The following is a 13894-nucleotide window of genomic DNA, read 5'->3' on the forward strand; positions in this document are numbered from 1 at the left end:
ACATAACACAGCATAAACTTCATCACACATTTCAGATTTAGTAATAAAGCACGTTAAAACAAAGATAGTTCAATTTTGAGTTTATCAATTACAAATTAACAGTAGATACTGCTACACAAACACTACAAAAAAGAAAAAGCAACCTGAAGTAAACAGAATTCAGGATTCTAGCTAAAAACAATGTTATAGTCTCAAAGTCTGAGTCATTTCTAAACTAAACTGTGACATCACAGCCTTTAGACCACTAGATGGCAATCTTGGCCAACTCTGGGTTTGTCAAACCCTGAAAGACCATGACACAGTGCACAGTGCTACCTGAGGACAGTAGCTATCTGTAGATTAGACAGATAACCTTCAGGGTCTACCAGGCTGTTTGCTACTTAGTTGTTTTGACATGGCATCTTTATATAATAATATGACATGCTTTATTCTGGTGGAGAGGACAGGGAACACAGTAAACACACAGGAATGAGACCAGACACAAAAGCTGAAGTACTTCATCAGATATTATTTTCTCTTCAGAGAATATTCAGCATTACAGTGGCTAGTATGCCAGCCTCTTTCTTCAGATGTTAGGATGAGTTTGCTGTTCAATGTCTTGCTGGAGAACCCAGTCCTGAATCAGGAATCCTGAATCTGGTGACCTTTGTGACCTCTGTGTTTTCAGCACAGTGCTCTGGCAGCATCAGGAGCACTCTTGAACAAATATGGTATTTTCAATTGGATTCCTATCCTTTTCTATGTGTACGGAGTAAACAAAAACATCATAAAGTGGCAACTACATGATAAAAGATAGTATTCTTTACCTTTTTGAAAGACTTAGTTCATGCTGATGACAGTTTGTCTCTCTGGCATCATGAAGCACTAGCAGATGCTGGACAGTAGAGGGCAGTAAATTGACACATTAGAGAAGCAACAGACTGAAAGATTCAGCCCACGATTCTGGGCAAAGGTTGTTGATATTTAAACTTAATAACTAATCAAGTTACACCCGTCCCTTCGGTGCTCCTAAAGCAATGTGTTGATTAGTTGATTGATGTGTTGATTGTTTATGGCTCTGTCCATTGTCGATTTACAGAGACAGGACTGTGTACAAACACAGAGGACCGAAGGGAAAGTGTAATAGATTAGAATCACGGCCTGCAGCCTTTAACTCTCAAACAGACTGTTTTTACTTCCTGTATCAAAATTTGAGACTCTGGTATTTTCACACGGCATAAGCCTCAATGCCCATCTGCTTCATCATGAAGTACATTATAACTCATCAATACAGTATGGGATATGGAAATATGCATAGGCTAGTGCTGCTTCATTCATTCATCCATTAATTAATGAATTCATCACGTGTGCCAATAGCCTGATTACACCTGCCTTTAAACTGTTTCAATTAAAGTAGCAGTAAGGAGTTTTGGTCGACAACGAGAAATCTAACCACTGAAATGGCAAAAACCTTACATACGCAACACCAGCAATGTTGGCACTGTTAAACGGCTTGCTAGCATGTTAACTCCTTTCTTTTGGCAATGCAGTTGGTGATGCTGTGCTGTGGAGTTTTCTGACCGGAACCAGAGAACTGCAAAGTGCATAGCCTAGGCGGCTAGTTGGAACGACAGGTGTGTTTATTCATCCTTCACATGACCACAAACCATGGAAATGTATTCAGCCCACTTTCAGTCCCTTTCCTTTGGTCAAGGTGCGGCCTCGTCCCTGCTGAGAGCGACAAGTGGCTGAACACTTTAAATACTGGTACTCTACTCTACTCTCTAAATACTACTCTTTCATTTCCTGTTTAATGTTTACCTCCTCTTCATGCATTACATTGTCAAACCCATTTCTGCTTACTAAGTATGTCCTGTAGGACAGGCATTTATTAACTTAAAAACACTGCCCATCCAATGGTTTGGTAGGTACAAGAGTGACAGGGTGGGCTGGCCACCAGAGGGCAATGGTGGCAGACTTGAAAGGGAAATAAATATACTCACAACGCTCTGAATGAATCCATAGAATCTTAGTATGTCTAACTGACCGAGGAACCCGTCTGGCCATTATAGGCCGTGAACAACTGGTCACATGTCTGAGGAATCAGTTCATCTGACATAGAGCTTTGGATGAAAAGGATCTCCTATAGAAAACATGTGAAACGCCCATCTAAACATTTGTAGACGCTTTGGTGTTCTCAAGGGAAATGCCAGACACAGAATAACATGACTTAGGAACATATCTCCCCCCGCTAGTGGCCAAGCTGTGGGAAGAATCTTCCGAGGCTGAATCTGACTCTGAAATTATTTTTCATGTTTTGTTTTTCTGATAAAAACCTTTGATGTGTTTGAGAGTGGTGGGTGAGAAAACTGATGACTAAAGATGAGGGGAGTGTGCTATTTTAGTCTAAAGAGTCATACTTCAAAATACACACACACACGCACACGTACACACAAATGTATACACACTCAAAAACAAATTCAAAATTTGAATTGCATCCGTTGGACAGTCATCATTTAATAGTTGTTCAGACTTTATTACAGTATATACACAATGTGTTAAATATTCATACAGTACCCATTAACAGACTGCTATGGACAACAGCAGGATTACTACAATGCATACAGATTGCAATCCTGTCCCATAGTACCAGAAACAAAGTTGAGAAATGAGAATCCATACGTGTTCAATCCTATAGATAACAAATAAATATGAAAATAAAAATCACCTGAGTTCAGTGCTCTTCCTGTCTAACCTTTATTAGAGTATGCTCACCAAATGTCAGATAAGATAATTGACACGTTTTGAACACAAGGAACTGTGGGGTATCTACAAAATTTAAATAAAACATCAAATAAGAGTAGGTTACAAGAATGGGCAGAAAGGTTATGCTCTCTGAGTGAGAATAGCACACTGCCATCTCTCTTGACTATTTCAGACGTGCGTCTCTGTGCAGTAGAGTCAACAGTCAAGTTGTTTTCCTGATTTTTTCAGTCAGAGGGTTTTCTCTCTGCTTCAGGTGATAGTGTGAGAGAACATCGCGCTCTGTAACATCTCTCTCTCTTTATCTCTAGCTCTCTCTCTCTCCGTCTTGTTCTATCTCTCTCTCTCTATTGTTCTTTTTCTCTTTCTTGTTTTATCTCTCTAGCTCTCTCTCTGTCTTGTTCTACCTCTCTTTATTGTCCTTTCTCTCCTTATCTTGTTATATCTCTCTAGCTCTCTCTTTCTCTCTGTCTTGTTCTCTCTCTCTTTTGCCCTTTCTCTCTATCTTGTTATATCTCTCTAGCTCTCTCTTTCTCTCTGTCTTGTTCTCTCTCTCTCTTTTGCCCTTTCTCTCTATCTTGCTATATCTCTCTCGCTTTCTCTTGTTTTTTTTCTCTCCCCCTCTTCCTCTCCTTATACAGCTCTTTCTCTCATGACAGTAGAATCTTCCTGGTATGAGTGACAGTATGGCTTTATTGTCGGACCCAGGACTCTGGCTTCCCGTAAGCCCAATTAGATGCTTTCCCTCCCACGTAGCCCACACACATGTAGTCTTCAGCATGCTGTATGACTACTCTGTTTCTGACTCACTATCGTGGTGTAGTTTTTCAGGCCTCCACAAGTGTGTGTGGTAGGTGACTGGTAGGGGGTGGGTGTCTATTTCCATGTGAGTGTGTCAGTTTGTGTGAGCATGTGTTTCTGTATTTGTGGCTGCATTACCATTTTGTAGGTGTGTGAATACGTCTTGGGTCTATGCGTGTGATTTCGATTTGAATAGACTAGAAAAGGACAAAACCTGAGCCCTCAAAAAGTACAGCAGATTGATACTTCAGCACAGCCTTCTAATGAAAATGCTCAGGCCTTCATCATTGTTCACTTCTTTGTACTCCTGATATGACTATGTGTCCATTCATTGGATGAGATGAGAAGGCTGTGGCTACTTCAGAAATGTCCATATATTGGGGACCCAGCAGGTCCGAATCCGGCACGCAGTCATTTCCCGAACCCACTCCCAATCTCTCTCCAGCTCATTTCCTGTCTCTCTTTGCTGTCCTGTACGATTAATGGCAAAAAGCCCAAAAATAAATCTTAAAAAAGAAAGAAATGTCCATATATTTACACTCTCTCTGTCTTCGCATCCACAGTTCTGAAGACCTACATGTTGCACGAAAACAAGTCCACGTCTAGATGTCTTAAGACGTCCTTCATCTCTAAGTGTCTCACCGTGTGCTGCCCAAATACGTCTGACGTACATCTCAAATGTGAGTGTTTCACCATCATCTCCCAGAGCTGCTAGTGGGGGGGTCAAACACACACACATCTTCCTGCAGATGAGTGCTGTGTCTGCACGTCAACCGAAGAGGTCAGCAGAGGAGTTGTAGATGGAGTTGACTCGCTGCACGTAGCTCTCATACGGCTCTACTTCCTCCACTTCCTGCCAGATAAATTGAGAGAGAGACAGATGTCACACACACTGGTGACAGCATAAGTTGCTTCATATTACACAAAACATCTGCGAAATAGGCAAACATATACTGGTGTTTGCTTGTATTACAATGGTTACGTGAACTACAAGTCTGGTGTCATCCCAGGGTGAGATCTGCTTTTTAAAAGTGCCCAAATCCGTAGTTAGAGTTTTTTTTCTGAAAAGGGAGATCTACACGTTTTCAAGCAATTTTGTTTTCTATTCTTCTATATTCTATTCTATATTTATTTTTTTCTTTTCTATATTCTTTGAAATTTCCCCACATATGGTCATTAAGGTTTTAATACCTGTACTTGTGTTATTGGTTTACTGTTCGTTCATCTTGTTGAAGACTGTGTACCATTTTCAGAACAATTCTTTTTCCTCTTTTACTTCTTCTTTTTCCTCCTCCTCTTGTGTAATTTAAGAGACATTTATGAATCTCTTAAGCCAAAGGTAAAGATACCATGAGGTAGTTACCTGTGCCTGTTTGAACTCGGAGGATGGGGGGACGTCAGACTTGCAGCAGCGGCTGATGAAGGAACTGTAAAAAGAAAAAAAGAAAAAAACAGATGAATGCAAAGCAGTGAAGAATTCCATGGCAGATCATGATGGCTCATTGACGACCAAACAGGACACCCACCCTTGGAGTTCAAGCTCTTACCTAAGTTTTCCGAGTGGCTTACGGGCTGCATAGGAAAATACTACAGCTGTCACCACGATCAAGAGGACGGCGCAGGAGGTCACTACTATGGTGGTCAAATCAAACCATGAGGTCCTGTTTGAAAGCTCCAGGATAGTAGATTTATTTTGAGGCCAGGAGGCTTGACTGGCCACACAGGTCAGGTTGCCCTGGGTGATGTCATCAGGCAGGAGCAGCCAGCTCTCCACGGTGACAGTTCCATCTGTGTTGGGGGTTGACCTCTCAGTGACCTCCTCAGGGGACCCCCACTTCTCCTCCCAGGACACTGTGGCCTCTGGTTTTCCCCGGGCAGCAGAACAGACAGCAAACCACTGACCACCATCATGCTCTAGTCTGGTGGAGAGGACAGGGGGGACTGTAGACACACAGGAAGGAGACCAGGTTAGAAATTACTGACACATGGGGACACAGTTGTAATGAGACTCATCTTAAACTAGTCGCCCTTTTCTATTCACAGATAAAGCTGATTAAATAGTTCTGATATTAGCTAAAATTTAAACTTACCAAATAAGTCTTAACCTAACTGAAGAACACAACAAAAGATATACTGTACAATCTATACCCACCTATACAGTACATGTGTGATGTATACTGCACTAAAATGAGCAGGCCAAGCCAAGCTCTTAATTTTTCCATAAATATGTTGTGTGAGTGTACAAAGTGAATACAGCTCAAAAGCTCATTAATGACCAAATAAATAGTACATGTATGGTCTGTCTCAAAATGGGACTTATTTGCACAACACAGAACATTTTTACCATTTCAATGCATTTGATATGTTACTAGGAATTGACTATCAATGGGATAGTGTTACAGTGCATGTGTCTAAACCCTCTGCATTTCTCCGGACTTCTTGAAGATGCTTCATTTCTCACCTCTAGCAAAAACTGTAATAATGGCTTTATCAGCACCACCTCTGTAAACCTCTTCACATGTGTATGTCCCTTCATCTTTGATTCCAAAGTGAGGAATAAACAGGTACGACCATGTATCCCCGCTTGTTGTGTTGCGGAGCGTCTTCCCTCCATTACAGTTGTTATGCCTGGTCTTGGTAGTAGATTCACTTGTAAGACAATGTATTCCACTGTTGTTTATTTTCCAAATATAATGAAGAGTATTACTCCATGTCCTATTGCTGCACCTTAAGTCCACACCTTTGCCCACCTCAAAATGTTCCGTTCGTGTCACTGGGAAAAGAAGAAGGAAATAAGTGAAGGTATTCTCTCCCTGTAAAAAGGAATTGCTCTTGTTTCATTTTTGACTATAACTGTAGAACTACAACTTCATATTGTATGCAGTGTATAGTATATCCAGCTTGCATATTATGTATTGTATATCAATGCTTATATACAAAGCATCTGTAGTTTTCTACAATAAGTACAATAAGCAGTACCAATGAATAACAAAGACCAGTTATTATACTGAATTGTAGACTCTTCAGTTTGTCTGCATACTGATTGCCACTTGAGCGTTGTGGCATTATCTTGCCATGCCAGCAGTAGGGATGACTGACAGCTCAGGCAGAGCCCATTGCACAGCGGAACAGGAAATAGGCCTCACTTCCCTTCATCCAGCTCAGCAAATACTGAGTTTATATCAAATAAGTAAGTAACATACAGGCTTGACAGACAAAAGCATGAAAGCGTTCCTGCTCACTATGTGAATTCACATAGGCAAGGCAAGGCAAGGCAATTTATGTAGCGCATTTCATGCACATGTGCAACTCAATGTGCTTACATACTGTTAATATCAAAGACAAAAAAATCACATTATAACATGAAGATGGTTTACCTAAAAGCTCTGAGACCTCTGAATCGTTTTGGTGTGATCCTGATGGGGTTAGACACATGTTAGTGAAGGGTTAACAGACAGACAAGGGTTAATAGAGAAACAGAAAGTTGGCTAGGTTAGATAATGGATGCACAATATATCTACATGCAGACATGCTAAACATGATGTTATGGGTTTTCTATAGGCATTGCTCAAGGGTCACAAGAAACACTTACATTTAGATTTGAATTAAAATAAAATATGGGGTTAATTAAGAGGTTGTTGGGATGTACAAGGCTTTAAGTGAAAAAATAAAAAGAGCTAATTATGTTGCTGAGACGTGCATAAAAAAATGTCCTGTGGTTCTCTCGACTTGTTTTGACTGAATTCTGTCATCCTTGACTCACAGCTAAACAACAAACTTAATTTTTGCATTCAAACATACTGAGTGTTACAGCAGATGTTCAGACGTTAAGTTATAGAATGAGGGCAGTGGTTGTGACGGTTGACATCAAACATAACACATTTCCTATTCAGCTGTGCGCCTTCAGTGCAGTTACACTATGGAACGTTGACTGTTGAAAATATCAAGTCAAGTCATTGCTTTCTTTAACCATCACACTCTGCATACACTCTCTCTTTTAGGTGGAAATCTTACATGATCTGTTTGTTATTGTGGTCGACCAAACCTCAACCCACCCCCTATCTCCCCCACCACCAAGATCAAGATCCCCCTCTGAGTGGAAAAGAAAGCGGTGTCACAGCAGCTGAAAGACATAACACTGAAGCAGCAGCCACACTTCTGTTCTGAGCGCAGAGGGGGGCAACGTCATCCATCTAACTGTACATAGGGTGACTGCTAATGTAACCCCCCCCCCCCCAACTGTATATATGGGACTTCTAATGTACCCCCCCTCCCCCCCCCCCCCCCCAACTGTATATATGGGCCTGCTAATGTACCCCCCCCCCAACAGTATATATGGGACTGCTAATGTACCCCCCCCCCCCCCCCAACTGTACATATGGGACTTCTAATGTACACCCCCCCCCCCCCCCCCAACTGTATATATGGGACTGCTAATGTCACCTGTCTAGGAATGAGACCGATCTAGCTGTTTATTTGGTAACTACCTAAATAACCCATTATTTGACAATATATGTGGCCACAATTAGCACCCCACTCATGCCATTTCCTAGTACATAATAGCGGTACCAGTCTCCAGACACAAGGTGCAGTTGTAAACTTTCCTTTCTGTTGGGAAGACGAAGCAGGCAAACCGTTGTCCTTGTATATTTGTGACCCACATAGCTATATATCTAGTTTCCAATTAGGGCTAGCCAGCCGCAAGTAAACAGAATTATGCAGATGACACTTTCCATACATGACAGGCCAAAAACACACATAATGGAGAATGGATAAAAGGAGGGAAGGAAAGTGCTTTCCTTTGTTTGATTAAAACTGAAAGCTACAATGATGCACTAAAGGTTCATTTTCAGACATCTGATGTTCCCCTTTCATGGGTGAGGGGAATGGTATTTGAGAGAGATAGCGTGTTGTGTTCATTTTTTAAGCCTTTCTGAGCCCTGTAGTTTTTATCACTACAGAGAGCAAAGAGGGACACATTTAAGTGAATTCAGTGTCAGTCAACCAAAGAAGGATTAACTTATAGGTTACTTTACAAAACTATCCCTCAGCCATCTTGTGCGACTCAGCGCAGTCTGATATCCAATCCTGAAATGAATAGCCTCAACCAACTTCTAGAAGTATTCTAAAGATAAAATCGATCATATTTCACAAACCATGAGGTGGTACACCTAAATCCCCCAAAACATGCTTTCATCACTGAAAGTGGGCCTTGTCAGTATACAATATACCTTAAAGATTACATGGACTGGACTGTTTGTCAATTGGGTCTCTATGCCCTAAAAGTAGCATCAGAAAAATTGTGTTAAGATAATATATACTGTTGTACATTGTATTCATATGTACCTGTACATATGTACCTATCAGATGACGAAAAGTGATCACATATGTAGATACCTGCTTAAAATGCCTCTTGTTGACATTTCAATCAAATGTAACAGACATCCTACATATTCAATCAATTTAATGAAAACTATTAGACGTACGGCATGTTACTGTTTCGAAGAGAACAGCCACTACAGCCAACTTTGTCGATCATGAAGGTCTATTTCTGACTGATACACCTAATTGGCTGGTGCCATTATGTACAATAATGCATAAGTAACTGACCGTATTCCTTATATATCACATGTTTAGATTGTCATTATCACTCAACCCAAAAAATAGCAGGGGGATAGAGAGAGTGGAGAATCGTCAGGTTAGAATCTTCAGATAGGTAAGTATCGCGATGAAAATGTTAAACTGGCCCAAATGCCTTACCTGCCACACCACCACATATGATGGAAGCCGAGGTAGCCATGAAGTAGACCGCAGACAGAATCCAGGTGTGTCCCATGTCTCACAGTGAGGATCCCTCTGTCTGTCCTCGTCCCTTCCACTCCTGTGCTAAAAGTTCAAATGAATTCTGGCGCGTTTCCTCTTTTTTGAGCGTCTGAGCGTCCCTCGCCTCTCAAGGAGAAGTTATTTTGTTTTGTTGTCCAGCTAAACTCGAATACAACTGCTTAATATGAGAGCTCATTCCTGTGACTACAACCGTTTGGCCTATTTTTCCGTTTCATATCATTTTGTGTAATCAAGCTCTCAAACTCTATAGTTACACTTTATATCGGAACATGGAGCCCTAACCAGAAGAACTGTGGAATTCTGTCTGTCAACCAGATGAACCATCCTCCACCAACTAACTGAAACATCTCTTAGGTTCCCTCTTGACTCGGTGAAGATCTCAATCCCTCCCCCAGTTTCCTCTGATTCCCTTTGTGGAAGCTCTCAGACAGCACGTCATGTAGGCGGCCTATCCTTCCTGTCATTCTCAGAGAGAGAGAGAGAGAGAGAGCTAGAGAGAGAGATGGTGTTTCCTGTCGTCATAACCACTGATGCCACATGACCAGTTTCCTAACAGTGGCAGCCGTGAGCCTCTATTCCACACAAAACAGAATAAATATACACTCATGAGAACTCCCAAAATAAACATGGATGTGCCAACAGTTCTCTTTTCTTACCTCTTTCTCCATCCCCCTTTTCTCTCTCTGCCCCCCCTTTCCCTCTCCCTCTCTCTCACCTCTCTCTTTCTCTCTCTCTCTTCCTAATTACATACATTTTGAGGGCATTTGATTTGATGTATCACACAATCAACAAATAGTTCTGACTAGATTTGCTTTTCTCTCACCCACTTTACGTTTCAGGCTTTTTCAATGCTCTACTTTACTAAAGGAGGGGGAAATCTGGTTGAACAAACCTCCCCGTGCAGAAGCGATCAGCAGCACCATTTCTAAGAGCAGTGGGTGTCATGTGCTGCCTAGTGAAGAGCTAAAAAACACACTGTGGGACACCATATTCATTTGAGAGTGAGATGTTTCCTATTCCTGTGTAACTATTTTGATTACTGCATCACCTGCATGGTGGTGGAACACTCACATTAGAGATGTACAATCCGTGACAGTGACGCTGACATTTGAGATTATGTACGCCAGACGTATTTGGGGAGCACGCGGTGAGACACTTAGAGATAAAAGACGTCTTAGACGTCTAGACGTGGACTTGTTTTCGTGCAACATGTATGTCTTCAGAACTGTGGATGCAAAGACTGTACATTTATGGAATTTTTTTTTTTTTTAATAAGATTTATTTTTGGGCTTTTTGCCATTAATCCTACAGGACAGCAAAGAGAGACAGGAAATGAGCTGGAGAGAGATTGGGAGAGGGTTCAGGAAATGACCGCGAGCCGGATTCAGAACTGGGTCCCCAATAGATGGATATTTCTGAAGTAGCCACAGCCTTCTCATCTTATCCAATGAATGTACACATAGTCATATCAGGAGTACAAACAAGTGAACTTAAACAGGAAACACTGTGTACAGAGTACGATAATGAACGATAAGGACAGAACACAGGACAATTAATAGACAGAAGTCATGAATCATTTATTGATCATTTCTGACAGCTGTTTGACAGCTGAAAGGGAACAGCGATGAAGGCCTGAGCATTTTCATTAGAAGCGATCAGCAGCACCATTTCTAAGAGCAATGGGTGTCATATGCTGCCTAGTGAAGAGCTAAAAAACACACTGTGGGACACCATATTCATTTGAGAGTGAGATGTTTCCTATTCCTGTGTAACTATTTTGATTACTGCATCACAAGACAGACAACAAATGTATTGCATTATGATTGTACATATTCATTTGATTCAGTATTTTTGTATTGTTGCAAATAAAGCATTATATCAGGAATTCTTGCGATGAGGGACAAAACATGTCCGTGAGATAAAACTCATTGTAATTCTTAAAATGTGTTTAAAAAATGTGAAACAATTAGATCAAACAACAAAACAAGAACTTATTTATACCACAAAACGTTAATTAATGTTTTTTACAAATATTTTATTATTTTACATCACCATTAGTGTGCTGCCTGAACCTAAAAATACCCTTGTCCGAAAGGAAGATTCATGACTTTACAATACTTAAATAATAGTTTTAAATAAAATAAAACAAACACAATAGCTACTGTAATCATGTATTTTAAGTAATTATTCAAACTGTATAGAAATTTACTACTTAAAAAATATATTTATGTACTTTTTACGTGATTGAAATTGTGTCCGGATTTCTAAAAATGCAAAAAATCAGGCATTATATTGGCCAACTCACTCTCTAAGGACCCCTTTTCCACTTCCTGTTTGGTGGACATGCCATGAGGCCACTGCTCTAGTTAGTAAATATTTCAATTTTTTTCCTGAATTATCTTCTTTTATAAAACCAGCTATGTCATAACCATAGAGTGTCAACACCGTGGACAATAAAATTCAAGGTTTATGTGATTTTATTAAGAAATAAAAGTTTTAACTTTATTGTTGAGGCCACATGCAGCCAGTGAAAAACAAGATGGCTTTTGCAAAGAAATCACATGTTATGATGAAAAATAGAAGATTTCGTCAACACCGTAAGACTCCATTAGACTCCATTAGACGTCAACACCATAAGACATTTTGTCTTATGGTGTTGACGACTTACCTTATGGTGTTGACAAATGGGACTTAAATGTACCATTTGCCCATTTAATTACATTTTATACATTACTATTGTAGTGTTATTACTTCCTATTTTAATAATATATCTTCTGTGTATTTAACATTTCATGAATATCATAATTTCTGTTGTGCGTCAACTCCATAAGATGAGTTTTCTCTTCATTTTTGTTGTTAAAAAGACATTTTATTACATTGTCTCAGATTATCTCAATAAAAACACTGCATTTCCTAAATAAATTTGTAATACCTGTATTTCTGACTCTCATTGTTTGTTTTTGAGAATAAAACATACATTTGTAAATGTATATTTCCCTAGTTATAATAATCGGCAGCTTGATCATATAAATATTTTAAAGTAAATGTATTTGTTTAAAAACATGGATAGAATAACACAACTTAAAATAACATCCAAAAGTCAAAATACTGCTAAAAGTTTATTCAAAATACATTTTTGTAATGTTTCTTGGTGTCTTATGGTGTTGACAAAATCCCAGGCTTGTCCGGCAAACATGACAAAATGGTTAAAAATTTTAAACCTGGGAGATTGTATTTCAACAGCATCAAAAGGCCAACACCTGGGACAACTATGATATATAAATATATTTAGGAAAAATCAACTTTTTATTTTTAGAAATTAAAAACCCATTTTGTCCCTTGTCTCAAGAATCCCTGATATATATAAAATGTGTGTGTGTGTGTCAAAACCAAACAAAACAACGTAGCTATGATGGTCTGGCACCTGACGGACCCCTCAGAAAGATGAGGCTTACCTCGTCCACCCCAAAGTATGGCCTACCCCAGCGTCCTCCGTTAGTCGTGCCACGCATAGATAGCCCACTATTTTAACGTTATCCCTTTTGGTTTTAATCAGTTTTCTTTGTTTTGTCCTTTTGTATTTTTATCTTTTCAAAAAAAAATGTCTGGTGCTTCATTTTCCCAGTATCGCATGTGGTTTGTGTGAAGGCAATGGTGTGTGAGTCACTATCTTCTCCCAGTGTGGCTACACGTGGTCAGCTGGCTTAAACCAAAGAAAACAAACACAAACACTCATTTGCGGTGGAGCCAAGCTAACCCACCTTCCTCTGGACTGATCTGGCCTGAGAAAACCCCCCTTTCCTGGAGTTCCTCTTAACACTGTACTCATTCGTCCATACAAAGAACAATTCCTGCCGCAGCAACTCTATCGATACCTCACACACAGCTCCTAGACCATCACCATTCTTCTATTCCTATCATAGGTTCCCCATCAGTGCAATTGAAGGGATAGCCCCTACCATACTGAGGGACCGTCAGCTGCACTCGCAAAGACGCAGCAGGTGCCAGTAATTAAACAAAGAAAGAAATAAAGATATGAATGCTTGTACGTATACCTGTGTTTGTAGATATATATGAGTATATATATTATATGCATTATTTCCTTTATCCTGAGGAAATAATTTAGTATTTCAGGACTGTGATTTTAAAGTGTGCATGGATAAAATCTGCAGCCTTCTTGTTTGCACCTTGAGGTTAAATCTGGGATTTGTTTGAACATTTTTTTTTTTTTTTTTTTTTTTTAAAGATCAGTGTGCAGCCAATGTCAACCAGGCGTTCAAAAACAAAATAATGCATTTTTGATACATAACTCATCGTGCCATGTTGTTAAAGTAGAAGTAGACATTATAAAGGATGTAGCTATGTGAATACTGCCTGCTTGTCATCTCTCTAATAAGCCTCTGTACATTGAGAAGTACACTGTGCAACATCCTGCTGAAAGGTTGCATAATGTGCAAACTTTTTTAGTGTGAATACCGTTATGATGAGTGGGTGCAAGTAACTGTAT

At 39.9% G+C, this 13894-nt stretch overlaps 1 protein-coding gene across 1 annotated transcript; it reads right to left on the reverse strand.

The window, feature by feature from the left end:
• Positions 1-4312: 4312 nt before the first annotated feature.
• LOC308366108 (cell surface glycoprotein CD200 receptor 1-A-like) lies at positions 4313-9379 on the reverse strand (the record flags this gene model as incomplete). Its single annotated transcript, XM_080839744.1, has 5 exons — positions 4313-4396; positions 4907-4970; positions 5091-5484; positions 6005-6316; positions 9304-9379. The coding sequence occupies 5 exons, from the start codon at positions 9377-9379 to the stop codon at positions 4313-4315; spliced, it is 930 nt and encodes a 309-aa protein (XP_080695870.1).
• Between the last annotated feature and the right edge of the window lie 4515 nt (positions 9380-13894).

This window comes from Sprattus sprattus (genome assembly GCF_963457725.1).
Source record: "Sprattus sprattus genome assembly, chromosome: 5".
NCBI classification, from domain to species: Eukaryota; Metazoa; Chordata; class Actinopteri; order Clupeiformes; family Clupeidae; genus Sprattus; species Sprattus sprattus.